The following is a 20,828-nucleotide window of genomic DNA, read 5'->3' as shown; positions in this document are numbered from 1 at the left end:
CCGCCGCCTCGGCGGCCCCTCATCGCGCCGCGCCGTTTTCCCCCAAACGCGCCCGCCGTCGCGCACGGCCCCGCGGCGCGGGAAACCCCCGCGCTTCCCCGACACGGGCCGCGGCCGCCGCTTAAACCGCTCCGCGGCCGCGGACCCGGGCGCGTCGCGTGTCTGCCTCGGCGAGCTCGAGCCGCGGATTTACCTGCTCTCAGAAAAATAGGTATTTCCATGACGGGAAAAAAAAAAAAAAGGGTTTGCCCCTCTTTTTTTGTACGGCGCAGTTCATTGCTGGGGTGACGCTGCGGCGTAAAGATGAACTGCGCTACATSGCATCAGGGAGTTTATGGCAGAGGAAAGGCTGCTTCCCTAAATCTCCGCGTTTTAGGTGTTTCTGCGGGGAAGGGGAGCGCCCCGACGTCCTCGGTGCCGGCGCCGGCCGTGCGGAGCTGCCCCAGACCGCAGGACCGCGCTGCCGGGGAGCGCCCTCGGGGAGCGCCCCAGAAACGCCGCGCGCCGCGGCCGGATCGTCCCTGCGGAGGCGAAGGCCGAGGCGGAGGAAGTTCAGCAGGAGCTGCATCGGCGCGAGGCTTCCCCTCCGCTCCTGCCGTTTCCTCCGGGCCCGCCGCGGCCTCGCTCGCGGCCGGCCCGGGCGCTGGCGTAGCAGAGAGGGGCCTTCSCAGCACCTCCGTGACCCCAAAGCCCCCAAACTCTTCTCCTCGGTATAGTCAAGTCTTTGCAGATGACGTCACCTCGTCTCAGCAGCGGGTATTTACAGCCGAGGAGCCGTATCTCCGTTTTATGTCGCCTTTTTATCATGCAGCTCCTACGTTACACCCGCAGGGTTTCAGTGCTGTAAAACAAGCATCGCCCCGCCGCGTGCCACAGTAACGCAGCAAAAGCGCGGCTCTGCCCCAAAACGCTGCTTGTGTCCACAGAGAAAAAGCAGCAGCTGTCAAGGAAGTTGCTGCCTGATTTTCCATCTTCACTTCCAGGAGTGATCACGTCCTTCCCTGGGGCAGCGGGGCAAAAGTCCTTCAGCTCCTCAAGGAAGCAGGCACAGAGAGGTGGCCAACAATTTCCACCACYCCCCCCAAACATACTTGTGCTGAAATTGGTCTTTTCACCCAAGGTAAACTTCCACTGAATTTCTAGCAGTATTTTTCATTGTCGTTGCAGTTTTCCAAACTTTTGACAATGACAAGAAACCCGATTTGCTTTTCCAAATGTTTTCAAGGACTAGTTTTTCCCAAATTAGCATAAAGCATAATGCTTTTGTTTTAAGGCAGATAGCTTTTAAAACAGCTGTTTGAATTCTGAKGCAAAAAGAAAGCTAGAAGGGAAAAAAAAAACTTAGGAAAGTATCAAAAGAGAAGAAATTCCATATGCAATTTCTCATTAAAAAAYAGGCAGTTTTCCCCAGGCTCAGCAGCCAGCCAGCTGGGGCCTGCAAAGTGATGCCCTCTCGTGGGCTAAAGCAGCAGGTATTGGTAACGCATTTATTGCAGAGTRCTTCATTCACGGTGATTTTCTGTGGGTTTCCTGGGCAGAGCAGCTGCCAGATGCCGCAGCCAGGTCTGTGCAGCTCCACATGAGCAAGAGCTTCTGCTGCACTGGAAGTGCCTGTTGGAGGCACTGGGAATGCGCTGGGTGCACTGGGAGAGCACGCACTGGGGATCAAGCAGGGATGGGCTCCGGCGATAAACCCCGTCCTGCCTCATCTCTGTTCCTGTTCCATCCACCGAGGGGTGGCAAGGCCACTTTAACCAAACCAGGCTTTAGCCAGTTCTTTATTTAATGTCAGTGCGAGGGGACAAGCCCTGACCCTCCTTTCAGGATGTGCTGCTTGTGCTGGGAAGGCTCCGGGTGCCGCTTCTGGCTGATACCCCCCCACCACTTGCCTGCATACTAAATACTACCCCTGAGATGTGGTAGGAAATGCCAAAGGTTAAATGGCATTTTTGTATTATTTATGAATGAACATGATGCTATGATAATTGCCAGRTTGTTTCATGGGCTGTTGAGTCTCTCCTGGTCATAGGCAGCTCTGTGGGGGTCTTCGTTCACCTTTGAGCCTGTCATCTTCTTCAGCAGGAGTGAAAAACATTGCCAGCAAACGCTTCTGACRTATTTGTGTTTTTTTGACCTTCTAGATTAAATAAGGCTGTTTAAGCGCTGTGTCAGTCTGATAGCCGAGCCCCTGCCACTGCACCAGGTGCCTCAGAGGAGAAATAAGGCAGCCCGAGTGTTGGGGGAATTTTTTGGTTTCCACCTTCTGAATTTGCCCCTCTTTTTCTTGCAACATTTCCTGGAGCTTGGAGATAATGGGATTTCCACATCACGTTCGTYGTTCTGTTTCTCTGCTCGGAAGCCCCCGGTTGGGGTGCATCCAGCCACGTCTCGGGCAGGACGATGCTCCTGTTGATAATACTCTCACCAACTTGCCTTTTTTTTTTTCCCTCCTTTTTTTTTCAGATAAGCGCAGTCTCCCTCCATGGTGCAGAGATTCAGGTCGTTTTGCACGCGAGACCTCGCTGTCACAGCGTCGGCCATAGCTGCAGCTCACCGCCCCGCTCGCGCCCGCGGCTCTGCGTCAGGCCCGTCCGCCCGGATTCCAGATCACGAACGTAAGCTCTGTCCAAATATGGGATAAACGCAGCCGGCAGAGAGGAGGGATTTTTTTCCCCTCTTAACCTCTGGCAGTTGGATTGCGACATATAAACCAGAACCTCTCTGACAGCCAACATTACATATAGGAGAGCATTAGAAAGGAGAAAAATGACCTAATTTCCATTTCCAGACAGACTGAAAAACCTCCTTGGCGCAAGTGTCAGCAAGGTTTTGAAAACCATTGTCTAAGTACGCTCTTACAGGACTACACAAATATTTCAGTTACTTACCAATAAAATTATGGTTCCTGGGCAGCAGAACAATGCATTTGATAAACACTATGATTTGTTGTGCCAACCATTTTTGTGGTGGTTAATGAGTTCTGTTTTGTTGTGCGTTTTTTACATTAAAAAGGCCTTTTATATGCCATTCACAACAATTTTTGCAACTGTTAAATAGCAATCAGATGTCTGAAAAAATTACTATTATTGATATCAAGCTAGCAATAATAAACAGCATAGTTACAGAAATGTTAATGTTTAAACCATTTAAACCAAAATAGGCCAGCATGTACTTTGGTGAATCCTTCTTCTTTTTAATGCGCTGACGGAGCTGTCCAAGGATGGGCTGTGAGACTCTGATGCAGCTTTGTGAGACTAATTACAGCTTTGGGTGCGGCACTATAAACATCAGTACCAGTGTTAATTACCCCAAGGAGATAATACCAACTGGATCCCAGAGTGATTGTTTATGCATCTCACTACTACAAATATCCAAAGCTTGTGATTTTAGTAAGGAACGGGGTAATTCCAGATTAATGAATTCTTGGCAGWCAGCACAGTGCAGAAGTCAGTCACATAAGGGAGCTGGGCCGGGCAAGCATGTGCTAAGTGGTGACAAAATCAGCGGAGGAGATGTGGAAATAATGCTGGCGAGCTGTGAAGCGTGTCGCCCGCAGAGGCGCAGACAGACGCACAGAGCACGGGGCAGTGCCGCGGTGCAGGCTACGCCGCTGCAGCCTGCCGAGACCGGGAGCCGCCTGCCGCGGTCCCGCGGTCCTTCGGCATGTCCTTCACTCTCCGGGCATGAGGAATTTTACTGTACATGTGCATAAAGTCAGACCTGTTCTCCTCTGCTAGGGCAAATCGAATGCCTTCAAAGTAAGAGTTGCATAAAATTGTCATGCACGCAACTAAGCTTATAGCTCTGACTCAAAGCAGCAAAGCCTGTGAAATTTAAAGGGAGCCTGAGCTTTGCATTTCCTCTACTAAACTTGTATTCTCCTTTCCRCAGGGGTGTGAATAAAGACTCAGCATGAGGAGATGTTCTTGGCTTTATGTTCCTCAGGTTTATGATGGTCGATTTTTTCTTAGAGTCACTTTAAAGAGGKAGAGACGTGGGAAGATGAAATGATTTTCACAAGGACACAAAATACATCCGTGGCAGCAACTGACTCAAAGAAAACTGCACAAAGGTGCCTACAGCCAGGCCCGTGGTGCAGTGCTCCTCACCTCGTTACCCATCTGTCTTAGCTCTTTAAGGATGCTTCTGACCACTTCCCTGCGGCACCAACATCCTTGGGGAAAATTACAAAGCAATGGCTTGTTTTTGCAGCTTGATTTCAACATGTATTACAACTGTATTTCAATTAATGCTATTATAAAGATTTTTTTGTTGTTATTTTAATTCTTATATTTTGCTCCCCTCAACTTATGGCAAAGTGCATGAACTCTGCKTTGAATGTGAAGTATTAGCGCTGGCGGGTGTTTCTTGATTCAGCACAGGACGCAGAGCGTAATCCTCCGCCACCATCACTCGGCTTTGCTGAACTCTTCTGTTCCAGAGTTCAGCCTAGGGACATACTACAATAAAGCAAACCTGGAAGACACCCGGTCTGGTCCCAGCGTGCATTCTGGCCATGCCAGCATGGAACAAGATTTCTTCTGTGTGTGCTGCACAGCACCTCCTTTCCGTCACGGGTGCATTTTGTCCTGTTCCATTAATGACTAATAAGATGTTCCTTCCCAGGAAGTGCTGGCAACCAGGATGCCCGATTCCCACATGGCCTGTATAGACGAGACACCTACCTTTTTGTCTGGAAGTTGCTCCTTGTGTCCTGTGGCAAGTCCCTGGCACTAAGAGGTGCTGAACAGCAAAGACAGCAGAGGATGCTCGCAGCACCTTGTGGCATTTATGTCRAAAAATAATTGCATATTGAGCATGTGGCAGCACAACTATCTGAGCAAGAGAAAAAGAAGGAGCCGCGTAAATCTCTTCTTAAAGGCAATTAATGGATCTACTGTTGGCTGGAGCAGGAACACGCAAAGAGCAAGGCATGCCCATCTCCTGAATAATTGAGCGGTGGAGATGAGCGTGTTGCCTTTCCCTGTTGAGGAGCAAGACCCAGCGCTTCGTTCAATACAGAGGCAGCAGTCCTCAAAACGAGGAGCAGTGAGTGGCTGCAAGGAGCTACTCAATTCTCTGGCGCTTGGAAATGCTGCCATCAGCGCTGCAGTCCAGGTGGGGAAGCGCAGCTCGTAGCAGCATCGTGGAAAGCCAACATCGGCCTCGAGCTCGACGCTCCAGAGGAGCCGTGCCTCCAGTGGTCCCCCGGCAAGCGCCTTACCCTGCTGGAGGGGGGCACAAAGAGCAAGTGATTTCCTCCATCTATTTTGGAAAAAGACAACCCCAAAACAGGTTTTCAGGCAAAACAAACTCACACTTTGAGATGGCTTCCGTTCTCCAAATGCMTGTGGAGGTTGACAACAGGATTTACCAACAGACTCCCAAAGACATTTTTGCCTAGTCTCCCAAGCACGTCCACAGTCGCCGTATGTCCCAGCTCAAGCCCTCCGGAGCACATTCCCTCCCTCAGGATATCAACAACGATTGCTGGCTTGTGAAATACTTCAAGTTTTCCTGATTTTTTTTCCCTCTTTATCCTTGATCCTGGTATGCAAGTATAAAATATATTAAGGAARTAGTATAAGGAAATCTGCTTTGCATTTCAATCTCAAGTCGTTYGCGTTGCGAGCACAAGGACAGCACTTTCTGCTGCACGGCCCCAGCTAGAAGTGAGGGAGCCGGACGACCCACAACAGTAGCTCCAACCATGTTCGTCGGAGCAGCTTGCAGTTGACCACGCACCTTGCTGCTGCTTTCAGCTTTCAAGGAGCGTATGGTGCGTCCTTCTATAGCTTGGCAGCCGTGGTTTCTGCTGTCTTGAACCAAGATGCTCTGATCCRTCTCCAGCGTACTATGGACTTCTTCAGCCTGGCTAACCTCTGAGGGGATCGCTGACTGCCACGGCATCTTCGTGCCTGTTTCGAGCCGGCCAAGCTGTTCTAGACCACACTGCCCTTCCTTTGCTCCCACTTCTCGTTGTGATTCTGGGGGTGTTGCCCCAGAAGTTCTGTGGGTTTAGTTCACTGAGCACAGTCTGGAGCAGTGAGGAGAGAAAGGTACTTTATAAATGAATAAAATAAATGCCCACAGCCAGCAGTCAAGCAAGGTTTTCTCTGAAGCAGAGCAGTAATTAAATTCTGCTTAGACATCCAGGGCAGCAGAACCGGAGGCACAGCAGACAGCGAAATAAGATTTGCAGTGAGCCGTCACTCACTCCTGCGCGCTGAAGTCGGAGGCCATGCCTGTGACTCCGGCCCCGGTGCGGAAGCACCCGTAGGTGCGCGTACACAGAAATCGCCCTCGGCACCGTGCGACCTCGCGGCCCCGGCCCTGCGGAGCAGCCACAGCCCACCAGCGAGGCCACCTTCGCTTCTGGCTCACAGTGCTGCCRTGCCGGGGCTGGACAGCAGAGCTGTCCCGACCCAAACGTGGCAGCCGGCCGGCTGCGCTTTCCCGACGGCAGAAACGCCAGGAGGGCGTCAGAGAGCATGAACGAACGGGGAGCTGCGGCGTCTGCGTGGCCGACTCGAGGCTTGCAGTACCCAAGGTGATTGCAGGGCAGCGAAGAGTTACGGCAGCGAGCTTTGGGGCCGGGCAAAGCCCCCGCTGCGGGGGAGCCCGGCCGGAGCGTGAGCAGCCGGCGCGGCCGCGGAGCGGCGGGGCTGTGCTTGGCGCCGTTCCTAGCGCGGTCAAGGGGATCCCCTGCAATTCGGAGGYGGAGATCACCTGGGAGCACCGCTGCTCCACAGCAAGCTCCCTGCTTAAAATAGGAGCACTGCTCCCTCTCCACCCCTAGCCGTGAGGCTCGCTGGCTGCGGGGCGGCCTCCACCCTTGCAGAGGGGCTTGTTGGCCTGCTCCTGCAGTCACAGGAGGTGTTCAAAGCCTGAATTAATGAGCCAAAAAAAAAATCAATATCTTGGTTGTTTTGTTGAATGCTGAGTGGATTCTGCTAAAGAAGAAAGAACAGCAGAGAAAGGCAGAGGGAGAGGGAAGCAGGGAGCGTTAATGCTGCTGTTCACTGCTCCATGCTAGCCCACAGCCAGGAAACAGCAAGGGTTTAAGGTCAGGGAACAGCCCAGGTGGGSCCAGCCGCGTGGAGGTGTCACGGAGAGACCCCGCGATGGCTGGAAGCACACTGCAGGGAAGGGCTGCTCCCAGCCTGGGCACAAGCCTCACGGATCCTCCATGAAGCAGGAGGCGGCGGCTTCCTCTGGTCCCCTGCCGCAGCCCAGAACATACGGAGGAGGCAAGAGCACCTGGCCAGCTACAGCAGCTTCAGAGGAGGAATTAAAGGCCACTCTCCCCCAGCAGAGCTCCCTGCGTGCAGAGCACCTTGTGCAGAGGGGAGAGGGAAGCTCTGGAAATCACGGCCCTGGAGAGGCAACTTTGCACGTGGCAGGGAACAGCCACCCCTAYTCTCTGGCCTGACGTCGGACACGTGAACGCTGTTTAAAGCGGTCAGGTTGCATCTTGCCGGCTGTATGAAGACAGGCAAGATGGTGAATACGTTGCTGCTCTTTTCAGCAACCACGGCTCCAAGCTGGTTCAGGGGAATGTCTGCTAACTGTCCTAGGCCAGGCCGCAGAGGAGGACTTAGGCTACAAACGTTACAATGAGATGATGAAAACTTCCTTTAGCTATAGGGTTGTTTTGTTTTAATTAGGAAGTGGGGGCACTGGGAGCTTGCCTTGTTCACTGGCACACAGAGTGACTGTCACAGGGCTGAGAGGGGACCTGCACCTCCAGGTCACTGCCCTTGACCAAGTATGTCCTTTTTTGATTTTGGCTAAGACTTCCTCTAATGTTGTTGCAATGGTAATGAATGCAACAAGAAACATTAAACACTAATATCTTCCTCCATTACGTATTACTCATTTTTTTTTGCGGAGCAACACCGGCCACATTTTTAGCATCCTCTTTGTTGTGCATAAAGACTATTTTAACCTAAAAAAAATATCTGGAATTCCATCTGTGGAATTTTTATTATTATTATTATTTTAAACAGCCAACAAATACTTTCCACTTTTGTGCCACATTCTGGCTTGTCTTCCTAGAGAATTACTAAATCAGTCCATCTCCTTGTTCATACTTAGCAAGTTGGTAAAGTATCTGACAACAATAGCTGAAACAACTTGAGCACAAAAATAAACTCTTTACCCATTAGTTTATCCTTTGCTTCTCGTAGATTTTTTCGCTGCAGGTCTGAAATCCAGGACTGCAGAGGAACAGCTCCACGGCGCCTCGCTCCCCTGTACCGGCCCTTAGAGCTGGAGGGCTTGTTCCATCCCCTCGCCAGAGGCAGGAGGCAGGTCTCTAGCGACCCCGGACCAGCTCCTTCCCTCGTGGACTGCAGAGCCTTTCCAGCGCAGACCTCTCGCCAGGACCAAGTGCTCCGGGCATTTCAGCAAACCTTCCCCTGAAGCAGACTGCCATTCGAGCTCCGCAAGCGTATGGTTGATTTCTAGGCAAAATGCACCTCTGCAGTCCCRTGTTAGTTGCTGCTTTGACCAACCAAAGGATCAAAGTACTTAGAAGCTTGAAAAGCAGATATGTTAAGGAGACTGCAGCAAACACAAYGAGCAAAGAGTACAGATCCTTGCAGATCTGGGGTTATTTATTCTTGCCATCCTGGGCAAATCTCCACTAGCCAATTAGCAGAAAGTACCAATGAATCTTAACACTTATCACATTTTTGGTGAGAAGAATTTGGATGCTATCCACACCACGAAGGAACAGTGCATTTTTTTCTAGTTCTTGTTCTGTCCTTGTCCTCTGTTCTTACCTTAAATGACTGTGTGGTCCAGATTTTCTCTTGTTTTACTAGCAAACACTGGATCACACAGAAAAGGATGTATGCAGTGTCCCAAATCTTTCACCTTGGACTTAGTTGGCTAACGCTTCAGGAAGGGGATGGTCTCCAAGGCCACATCCCAGAACAGACGATTTAAATGTTTTATGAGAATATAAAATATACATATTATATTATGGATGCGTGTGTGAATCCGTTATATACAAGATATTGTATCTTCACAAAGTGGCTCAACTGAGCCCTTCAGTTTTCCAGAACACTAATCAATATTCCTGTTCTGGGTTTTGGCAGGCCACCTAATGAGCCCTGCAGTTCCGTGTGGTGACTAAGCCTCAGCAGGTTGGGTTTATCACGCTCCTTTGTCTTGTGTGATTTGTTCTCCCCAATCCTGGGCAAGCTAGAACCAAAAGCACTGAAAGGTATACCAAATGGAAAGCCTCATTTCCTCCTGAAAACAGTAAAAATAAGAATACTTTTGGTACTGAGATTTTAAAATGCTGATTTCTGTGCCATTTCTAATTTTCTGGCCTRTTGCCCCTTTCCCTTTGCAGTCTCTATCCGTAACAGGCTTGAATGTAGATTCCAGAGGAGGATGTTTTTCCCTCTTCCTCCTCTCCCTGTAGCATTTGCATGCAGGATGTGGGAAGGAAGAAACGTGGCTGRATTATAAACTCACTGCAACAGAGGCTGCATTTGTTCTAATATAACCTCTAGCTCTTGATTAAGGCTCCCAAGCAACTTGCTGAGATGATCAGCAAGGTCTGAGATTGCTGAGATGACAAAGGTCTTTTGATGTTTTTCCTCATGGTGCTATCGTAGAGCAGCCTCCCACTTAGCTGGGGTACGAATACCCAAATACCCCGACCAGCAGACACCAGTGCAGCCTTTGGCAGCATTCAGAGTAAGCCTGCTGAGGCGAGGTTAACACAGAGGGGACGCTGGGCTGCACACACTCTTGTAACAATGCAAAAAAATATATACATACATATATATACACATATATTCTGCTTTGGAGGGTACAAAAGCCAAGCATTGGCTGCCGTAGCTTCAAGAAGCCTCGATAGTGCCATCCCTTGCCCAGACTATAATCAGTGCACCACATTCTGATGAACCTGGTACCGGACGTGCAGAGGAGGACACGTCCCAGCCTGTTTGAGGACGGCTGCATCCAGGTATAACGAGCCGTGCCAGGAGCTGTGGCAGCCAGCGGCCACGACACAGCCCGGCAGGAGTGAGCCGGTGCACTGCCGGTCTTCGAGAGGGGACTGTATTTGTGCAGGCTGCTCCTGCGGGGAGCGTCACAGGCAGTCTGAGCAATGGGCACCTGCTCTGAGGACAAGGCGAGCTGCTCTGGAGCAGAGGGCTTACCGCAGCGATGCTGGCTCCAGCCTTGGAGATGCGCCTGCAGCCCCGGCGCAAGATCTCACACTACTTCCTGCACGCGGGCATTTGCTCTCTGGCCAGAGAGCTGCGCCAGGGAGGTGTGGGAGAGCCTCAGCATTCACATCTTACTGGTGTCCCCGGTCCGTACGAGGTGCCAGTCTGATGAAGCACAGCCTGAGACTTCACGCCTCCTGCAGATTAGCTGCCCAAGTGGTTCAGCGCAGCAGGCCCAGGCGCTGGCCTGCAAATGCAGAGGGGAGCATCGCTGTGCACTGGCACTCAGCTTTAGCACAGGAGGCGGCCTCCTGGGCTCCTCGCCGCCGCCCCGTGTCACTGCCCTTAGCTGTGTAAACCACCGTGGGCTGAGAGTGCAAACAAGCCCCTTTGCATGGCTAATGGGATGGAGGGGGACAAAAATGCGTAGGAGCAGGAGAAAAATGACAGTGTTGACAGCTCAGTTGGCCGGAAGAGCACAAAAGAGGGGAGCCTTTGCATCTCCTTCCTTACATATTTTTAATCTGAAAAAACATAAATGCATCACTGAGATATAAAAAGAAAAGTTCCCCTCTCCTTTCTGGAGATTTCCTAAACATGTTCTGCCCACTTCCCACTCCCCCATTAGAGGCTTTTGCTATGTGCAGAGTAGGAACAAAGGACTCTTAGGGGTAAAATGAAGCTAAGCTAGGAAAAGAACAGCCCACATAGACATGATCTGCCTGCACCAACGCACCAGCACAGATGTCTCTGTTCAGGGAGAAACAGCAGATGATCCTTCTGGGGGAAGCACACTGCAGGAACAGCCCAGCTGCTGGTGACTGCGGCAAACAGTGGCATATTCAACCATTGCAGTCCCTGCAGGCAGGAGAAACCTTGCATTTACACGTGGGCACGATACAGAGTACACACAAACTTTTCACGTATCAGTCCTTAAAAACCGCTATCACTAAATGGAAATTCATTCTTCAGCTGGGGAAAAAAGGCACCCAGCTCTCACGGCCTGGTGCTACGGCCCCAGGACACGGCTGGGGAAGCCAATACCTATGCACAGTGCAATGCAGTGACTGGTGCTAAGCCCTATTAAACACTCTTAAAAATCCTGTCTCCATCCTGTTGCTTGCTGYGAACCACATCTCCAGCCAGGATGTTACTGAGCCTCACAGCACTGTGCAGCCAGCAGTTATATTGGGCCAAAACATGRAACTTCCTGCAGAGCTTCATGTGCTTCCTGCATGCATCTGCTCTGCTTTTATCTTTCAGTGATTGATTAGTCAGCTACAGAGATCCCAACTCCATCCATGAGAGACAGAAGCCAAAAACCAGAATGCAATAGAAAATTTACTAAATTCCATGTTCTTTTCTCCTGGAAAAGCTTCATCTAAACACAAGGAAAGTCTAGGCCACAGCTCTCTTCTACAAAGCAGGAATGTGGACAAACTGAAGCCAAAACTACCCAGCATACATCAGTCACATACGATTGAATTCCTCTTACCTAGAACTGAGTGGAAAACAGGATGCATTTTTAGGAGGAGTGTCTTCATCAAGGTACAGATACCATACTTGTTTGTGCTGTTATTCATGAGAGGTAAGGAGCAGCTCTTCCTGTTCCCCACTGAGAGGACTTTGATCTCTCCTGCCCAGCTCTCCCTATTCAGCAGGGCTACCTCTTGGTGTCAACAGCCGCAGATGCGGCCATGTGATGGTGCTGTGTCACACCACGGCCTGTTCTGGACATGTCCTACCTTCRGATCCTATTTAAAAGGGGCTGYGGGAAGTATTTATGACTACTTACAGCCTGCTCCCGTACTCCTGCTCTGCTGCAGACTCAGKGCCAAGAGGAATGGCCTGGGAAAAGCTCACCCAAAATGTTTGCTGAGCAGCTGATGTTTACTAGACAAGTTCTGTGTATTTATGATTGATAAACTGTAAAGGCAACATTCATGACTCTCCTAGGAACACCAAATATCACTGTAAACTCTGATTGCTTGGCCTTGGCTATTGTAACGATATTGAATCATTTTATTTCAGTCCCGCTTCTAGATACAAAAGGCTTCAGCTCTGCAGTGCCCTTCCAGACAGGGAGAGGTAAAGGGACTGGGCTACTGCTGATGTTCAAAATGCATGGCTTTCGCTTCTCGGGGCAGGCCAGATGCTCTAGTGCCATGGCAACGTTTACAGGCGTTTGAAAACAACCTGCCTGTAGCTGGAGCCACGGAAATCACGGGCACAGTTGGTGGGTTACAGTGATCTCGTCATGGCTGTGTTAATAATATGTCATTATCAGTAAAATGTTTTAAATTGCAGTCATTAAAAATAGGTCTGATACCTTCAGGATAGCAGGAGCGCTTTTAACCTGGAATAAACATGTACTTTGTTCTGGAGTTAGCATTTTGTTTACTCACATCAGTAACGAAGTTACCTCTGTCCACAGCTACTCTCTTAGAGGATCAACTATCTATTCATTGATTCATTCTAGATCTACATCTAATTTCTTAAAAACTAAATAGCTCAGACAGAAAATATGCACAGCTGCATGATTCRGTACCATTTACCCAGTGCCACACTAAACCCCAGCAGAGGTCGGGTGAGGGATCACAGAGGACCTGCCTTACAGCTAGTAAACTGCGCTTGGCATCTCCTCAAATCAAGGAAGGGGTGTGAGTTCTTCAACCCAGGATACAGCAAAGTGATGGGCTGTGGTGATCCCTCCCCCCTTCCCACCTTTTCCACACGGCTAAGGACAGAGGGGGCCATGAAAGAGCCACAGGAGCCATTAGTGATGGCTGGGTTGGAAAACTCCAGTTCTGCACTAAGCCAGGGAAAGTCAGGAATACAAAATCGCTTTGTCCCATTCCTTTCCCCTCTAAATTTCAGATCTTCTAAACACCTAAAGATATAGACTGCAAAAAGAAAAATTAAGACACAAATGTCTCATTTCAGCACTGACCTGGGTGGGGAGCCTTCACTGGGACAAAATTGAAGCAGCCCAAGGCAACAGGGAGTATCAGTGTCCTGTCACTTGTCCTTACTGCATGGCATGTGCTGCAGAGACACAACTACAACTTTTTGTCCTGGCAGGGGCAGCAAATCAGACAGAACAAAGCAGACAATAAGCTCTGCTGCTGTGCCAACAGGGCTTGGATCTGCTCCTGTGGCATGTTCTCTATCTTGCCCAGAAAATCAGCAATGCCAAGGCACTGCCAGTGTTTGCGTCTTTACCTCCTTTCTGCACTCCTCCTGTTCTTTTGTGTTACTAAATATATGTTCAAAGGGGAAAAGAAAATAAAATGATTAGGCATGGCAATGCCAGTCTAGCATTCAGCAAAATGTATCAAAAAGGAGGTTGCTATGCTGCAATTAGTTTTAAGCAGTCTTTACTGTTTTCATTAGCTCGTGAATGCTTTTGAGATAATTACTCACGCCACAGGCAGATTGTAGAAGATGGCAGAAGATGATTAAGATGTGTTTTTACTCCTCTAGAGCACTCCAGGTACCTTRCAGCTATGGAACAGGCATATGAAACTATTGCTTAGTATTCAGAACTGTTTGATACATTAATCATGTGCTTACTTTACTCTGTGAAGAAGAATTAGAATATAGCAGCAATATTCTGGCTGCTTACTTTTAAAATATTCATGTGGGTGGACACTCACGCTACCGCTCACATTTTCTTTTGCAGGCTGCAGAAGCACTGTTTGGTAGCCTCCTCATTGGTATTTTCTCTTGTCGCTAACTCTGTTGCCCAGGTTCAGGAAGGAAGCTGCCTCAAGCCAGGCTATAAGTGCTGCATGGAAATAAGTACTACTAATAGAGGAATGTTCAAATTTCTGGGTGGCAGAGAAAAAACCTTGGAATTCCCTTAAAATGAAAGCTCCCACAATCTTTTTTTTCTTCAGCAAAAAATCAAAAGGCCTGCAGTGCTATTATCCTTGTCCATAAAAACATTTCCAATCTGACACCTCTAGTCTGAATGTTGGTTARTGTGGTATTAGGGATGAACTTCAGAGCTGTTGTGAGAACTTTCTGAAAGTTATGACCTCTACAGCAGTAGAAAGTAAGGAACCGGTTAAGAGTAACATGTAAGCAAAGCTTTAAGCAAGTTTGATACTGAGATTCAGGTGTGAGGAAATGTTGTACTAATGCACCACACATTCCCCACTGCTTCCAACATCAAACAGCTGCTGGGAGACCCCCAGTAGTCCCCAGGACAAGTGGTAGGTCTGTGGCTTTCCTGTGCAAGTAGGAGACAGCCCAGGTGTTTCGTCACCTCACTGGTGTTGAATGAAGCTCTGGCAACAGTAGATTCAAATGCTTCAGCCTGTTACTCCTGGTCCRGACATTAGCAGTTCTGGCACAGGAAAAAATCTTTTCAGTGCTCCTTTCCYAGCTAAGGAAATACTCTGCAGAGTAACAGCTACTAACTAGGCTTTAAAGGCATAATTTACTGGGGAGCTGCACACTTCGGAGTAACATTCCTGTTACTTCTGTGACACTTCTCCAGGGCAAGAGAGGTGCTTGACTGGTAGAAGCTCCTTTCAGCTGAAACATAGCTACTTTTAGTGCAAATTCTATGATCTCAGAGGGCGACAGGCCAATATAACCACAGGCAGACAGGTAATGTACCTTGTCTAGTAATCCATGATCTGTCTCTTGTCCCATAATACTGAAAATGAGTTTATTTGCTCAGGCAGCTARTGCACATTTGTAGGACCAGATAAAACTGACCTGTGATCAGGATCCGGCTCCTGGGCTCCCAGTAAGCTATCCCAGATATGGCAGACAAGCCAAGGAATGAGCAGAAAGAAGACTTGGGTTCTCCCATCAGCTCTGCGAGTGCCTTGCTAYAGGAATAAAGATTGCCAGTGTGTTGGTGGAGAAACCGAAGGACACAGGGCTAAATTGGTGATAGAAATACATWCCTATCTGGTCAAAGCTTTCAACTGCCAATCCTTATCAAGTGCTCCAAGATAAAGGGTAGGGAGTAAAAGCAGGAAGTTGCTTTGACAGAAATGTCTCAGTGCAACAGCCTTCATCCAACCACTCTAGATACGGATGTGTCTCATGCTTCATCTGAGACTTGGATGTAGTCTCATCGTGTCTGTAACCTGTAGATTGAAGGGTTTTTGTCTGTCAGTACTGTCAACTGTATTCACCTGTTGGTCCTGGAAAGAAGTTATGAGACATTACTAGCAATGCATGAAGGTGTAGTAGCTCCTTCCCTGACTTCATCTCACCACATCTGAGCTCATGAGGAACAGTTCGGAAGCTAGCAAGTTTTGACACTGGCAGGATGAATGAAAACATAGGAAAAACAACCTACTTAAGACATAGCGAGCAATTGTCCTGATTGTCAGATACGAACACAGGCCTCCAGACTGCAGAGTTCAGAGGATATATAAATAGAAACTGTTCTGTGACTGTAGAAAACATGTCATTGCCTCATAGAAAACATACTGCTGGCAATCAGTATTCAAGGACAAAGCCTATAATGTATTATGTGAAGTATACCAGACATCAGAACTGTTCACTTCAGACATGTTTTCCAGATGTCTTTCATCAAAATTTTTTAAACAAATCTGTTCACTTTTTAAACTGCACTTATTCAAGTGAGACTAAACTATTTACTTAAAACTTGCACTCCTTTCACTGCAAACCCCAAATCCTTAAAGCCCATTATTCCTCTAATTGAGCAAAATGTTCCTATGTGGGGGGAGGGGAAAACTTAAGTATGCGCATAATATTCCTCCCTCCCACCCCATCAAATGCCATCTGTAACAGATGCATAGTACTTACTCTGGTTTTAGCAAAACCTTTACCCCTTAATTCCTAAAAAAYCTCAGATATTTTCCAACAGAATTTTTCTGTAACAATCATAATTCTGCACTATATCATTATTCCAAAATAGGAACAGTAGCCCAAGATTACCTGCTATAGCAGTATAAGACCCGCAGTAACAAGCGTCTAGGTACACCAGCCTACCAGATCTTGATTCCAGGGAAGACAGCTTCAAATATAAGACTTGCAAAATAACTTTAATATCAAAGTGGAATATTGCCATTGTTTTGTAACTATTAACTAGGGTTTCCAAAGCAATATTACATTTTTTTCATTCTATCTAGTCATTTTGAGGTTGTTCYCTGGTAAGCTGTAAAGATATTACCTTCCAATTTAGATTTTTGTGGAAGTTTTAATAGCCATTGTCTAAGGAGAAATCAGTTCAATACARACAAATGTCCCTTTTTATATGAATAGCACATTACACACAAAATCAAACTGGCTCAGTTTATATAGAAACCATACTTTACGTAATTGACTTAATACAACTAAAATGCACATTTACAAAGCATTACAGGTAGCCACACCAGCTATCATTCATATCAGGTCTGCTCTCGGCTCCTTGCCTGGAGCTCGACATGCCGATGCCTGACATCACCATCCCCCACTGCCCGGAGCAGGAGCATCTCCATCAGACTCCCCAGTCAGTCACGTGGGCTCCTCATCTCATAGTCAAGGCCAGCTTGGCAGACCTGCCAGTGATTCTGCCAGGTGCACAAGGGACTGAGCTTGTTTTCGTTAACATCAGTTGTACCTTGCACTCTGGCCSCATCATCCTCAGTGATCCCCATACTGCATACAGGGAAGACGCCACAGTGATTACACAGCACTCCACGTGAATAATTGCTGTGCCTTCACACAGACATCTCTGTGAAGGCAGTGGGAGTTGTAAAGACATTATTAGGCCYTACAACTTTTCAGAAAGTCTTAAACATAAAATAGACTGAATTTTAGCAAGTTGAAATGGAACTGAAATAATCTTTGCAAATATTGTTGCCAGATGTTGAAAGAGAAGCATTGCATAATTGTCTGGGAACGAAAGAACAGAGACATCAAAAGTCACGTACAAAGTTAAAGAGAGGGGGAAAGCAAGAGCAACTCCATTACCAAACAAAAGCATTATGTTTTCTTGCATGGCCACTCTCTGGTCTGACTCTCCCCAACTTCAGTGGAAATGTTACATATAGCGCTGGCAGAGAGGACTAAAAATAGCATCATAGTTTCAGCATAGGAAGTTCAAGGACCTGTAGGAGATCATCTCCTATTAGAAAAACAGGTGCAGAGCCTTGTATCAACCTGGCAAATCCACACATTATTTTGACAAGTAGTTTTAAGTACATATGAATCAGGAGAGAAAAATGTAGAATATTTAAGTCTGTATAGAACATTCATGCAGGACTTGCTTGGGTTTTGAAATCATAAGTGATTTTTTTTTTTTTTTTTGCTGTTGAATCAATGGCATGAAAAGTGCCAGCTCTAAATGAGGCAAATTTCCTTGGTACACAGTACAAACAGAGCAAACTGTCCCCTTCAATTTGAGTAAGGAGACTGATTTACCTTTTAGGCCTCTTCTGGAGATATGGCTGGTGTGCCATACAGAGCACAGAACATTAGCCCTGTTAAAGCTCACAAGGAAAAAATAGCTGCCTTTTTCTATCTGCTGTCCAGGCTACAAGAAGATCCAAAAGYCCTGAAGATGCTTTACACGTTACAGCATTGACCCTAGCATCAATGAATAGAGGTGAGAAAAGGTAAAATGAAAACCAAAGGCCAACTCAATGTGAATTAGAAAAATGACTTGTTGGCCAGTGGGAKAAGAGTAAACAGCCCGAATACATGCAAGTATAGCTTTAATCATTCACAGAACTGCAGAAGTCTCTGGAGCTGCATAACACATAGGCAACCTTAACTTCTATCATTAAAAAAAAATGTATTTGGTAGACAAGTCAACCTTTCTCCCCAAGATGTAAGTGCCTGAAGAGTCACATGTATGTTCACTTACAGTGCAGATCCCTAGCTCTGTTAAAGATTKGCTCTTGTCCACATATTTCTCAAAACATCTGAATGCATACATATAGGCAACATATGATTTGTTTTGGGGTAACACAATCTGAAGATACTTAAGAACTAGTATGTACTTGTAGAAACAAAGATAACTTTCTAAAACTGACTTTTTTTTTGTAAAGTTTTTGATTTAAAAACTTGTAATCACCTGTAATGGCTAACACTGAATGTTTATTTTTAAAACAACAAAACATGCAGAAAGCCTTCTCTTTAAAAACAGCACAAAATGACCCAACTGATGTTTTACAGAAAATTGGTAACACTAAGACATGGAGTCTTCTGAAGCTTCTAGCAAATATTTTCTGTTAAGAGTCCATGCTCTGGTTACGCCACGCAGCGGTGCAAGTCCAGCCATTCAAAGCCAATCACATAACAGAGCACTTGCCTTTCAGTTTATCTTTCTTCTGCTGCTGCTTGGATTTCTTTCCATCCACTTGAAGACTGACAGTTCTTCTCTTCTCAAGATTCAAGAGCTCCTGAAAGAGCTCCTGTACATTGTAGTTCATTTTGGCTGATGTCTCCATGAAGGAACACTTCCACCTGCTAGCTAATGCCTCCCCCTCAATGGCATCTAGCTCCCTCTGGCTCTCATCACTTTTGTTACCAACTAACATTATGGGGATTTTTTGGATATCCCCTTTAATCTGACATATCTGTTCATAGATCGGCTGAAGTTCTTCCATGGACTGCCTGCTGGTGACAGAGTACACCAAGATGAAAGCATGTCCTTTGGATATAGACAGTCTCTGCATAGCAGGGAACTGATGGCTTCCTGTGGTGTCAGTAATCTGAAGGGTGCAGACGCTCTTATCACAACTGATTACCTGCCGGTAGGTATCTTCAATTGTGGGGATGTAAGCTTCCCTGAAAGTTCCCCTTACAAAACGAACGACTAGGGAGCTTTTGCCTACCCCTGCTGCTCCAAACACAACCACCCTGTAATCATTGCTTTGTTCAGGCATGTTTGTTGTGCTGTGACACAAGTGAAGATTGGAACTGAAAATGCCCAAGTTTGAGTTTACATACCCCTATACAGAGATGGCCTGTGGGGAAGGGAGGGGACAAAAGGGAAGAGGAGGTGAGGGGGGAGGTGGAGAGGAAGAAAGAGAGAAAAAAAGAAGTCATTCACTAATTTCACAATATGCTATTTGAATAGCCAATTAAATAAGTGACTCCCCACCCATCCTTTTCTCTTGCATTAAAGAGAAATAAAAACATTACCCCGCTCAGGCATACATCCCATACGCAGCAAATGCTATTAGGAGTAAAAACTACTTCACCTGTAGCCACCAGCTTCCATATCTGATGCAGTGAGACGAAATTCGCCCGTGAGCAGTGATGTGCAGCAGCCTGGCTCCCGGCAGCTGCCTGGTGCCAGGTCAGGCACTTGCAGCGCCTCGCTGCCCACAGCCAGCGCGCCAGCTCCCCGGGGCCGCCAGCGCTGCTCTCCCTGCCTGCCACCTTCGGGCAAACACCAATCCCAGGATTGCTCATTTTCTCCCTCCTGCTATATATTCCATCCACCCACTCCCCGTGGGTCCCGAAGAGCAACAGGAATTACTAATGCAGAAATCCCTAGAACTGCAGTGTCCCTAATGATGGATGTGAGCTATTGCACCAGGCTGTACCATCTCCCCACAGAAGCAACTGCTGCTCCACAGAGGCGAGAAGGGCAAGTATCACAAGCAGGGTAGGGCTGCACCCTTTCAGGAAAAGAACAACATTCCTGGAGCTTTTGCAATGTTTTCATTGGAGTCTCTCATCTACCTCAGCCTTCAGAGATCTTACCWATCGCTATGCCTTTCCCTCCAAGTGCTCCTTAAAATCCGAAAACTCAACACACAGAAAAAGTCTCAGAATCCAGTGCTTGAGCCTTTTGGATCCAAGCAACTTTTGGTTCTCCAGCCTTCAAATTCCATGAACAAATAGAGAATAAATAAGTCTCTTGTACTCCATCTCCCCCCCACACACACAAACACACACCCTGCAGGTGCTTTCACCCAGGTTGGCAAGTTCTCAGCTCACCTTGAAGGCAAGTTTTATTTCAAGCRAACCACTTAAAGTGACAGGGATGATCTGTGACATTTAAGAAGCTCAGCAGCCTCCCCTCAGCTCCAAAACAAGCCACAGACTCTTTTAAAGATCACTAAGATCTGCTTCTTTGATTTATCCTGGGAAATAAAGCTTAGCTACTTAGGGAAGAAAAAAATCTGCATTCCACAGCTTGTGACTTCCCATTTACAGGAAGACTTGTAAAAACACCACCCCTTCACAAATTCTCTTTGAAGACAACAAAGTGATTACACAGCACCCTGTATACTTCACGATGCCTTACAGGAGAATGCCCTTTTGCCTCAGTTTCCCCATCTCTGGAAAGGCACAGGGCACCCAATCCCCTGCTTTTGAACTCTCTGGGTAAAAGCTGCACGGAGCGCTATGCCCAGCCCGCGCTTTCGTGGCAGTGCTGCTGCCGTAGCAGGGCAGGGATGGCGCACACCGCAGCAGACGGCGGAGAGCTGCCCCCACCTCACTTATGATGAAATGGGGGGGGAGGAGGGGGGCGCCTCCAAGATGACCCGCGGCCAACAGAAGCGGGACCAGAGCAGAGACTCGGCCCGGGAGGAACCGCGCAGGCACCGGAGGCGGGAACGGTCCAGCTGTTACCGCCCCCCAGTGCCGCGGGACCCGCCCCACGACCGACCGTTACCGCCCCGCAGCGCCGCGGGACCCGCCCCC

General features: G+C 47.9%; 1 protein-coding gene and 1 long non-coding RNA gene across 3 annotated transcripts; one reads left to right on the top strand and one right to left on the bottom strand.

Annotated features, from left to right (window-relative positions):
* Positions 1-16: 16 nt before the first annotated feature.
* LOC146595118 (uncharacterized) lies at positions 17-8,991 on the top strand. 2 transcript variants are annotated; one of them, XR_014896004.1, is made up of 3 exons: positions 17-211; positions 2,464-2,615; positions 3,892-8,991. It is a non-coding gene; the product is annotated as an uncharacterized LOC146595118 (long non-coding RNA). The 2 variants fall into 2 exon arrangements; XR_014896003.1 differs by lacking the exon at positions 17-211 and adding an exon at positions 763-1,120.
* A 9,449-nt stretch (positions 8,992-18,440) lies between these two features.
* Positions 18,441-19,133, bottom strand: DIRAS3 (DIRAS family GTPase 3). The gene has a single exon (XM_085306380.1). It carries the CDS (start codon positions 19,052-19,054, stop codon positions 18,458-18,460), a length of 597 nt encoding a protein of 198 aa, XP_085162506.1. The 5' UTR covers positions 19,055-19,133; the 3' UTR covers positions 18,441-18,457.
* Positions 19,134-20,828: the final 1,695 nt, after the last annotated feature.

Source organism: Rhea americana, unplaced genomic scaffold (assembly GCF_003343005.1).
Source record: "Rhea americana isolate MKP2758 unplaced genomic scaffold, rheAme1 scaffold_239, whole genome shotgun sequence".
NCBI lineage: Eukaryota > Metazoa > Chordata > Aves > Rheiformes > Rheidae > Rhea > Rhea americana.
Note: the sequence above shows the minus strand (reverse complement) of the source record. Positions and strands in the feature narration are given on the sequence as shown.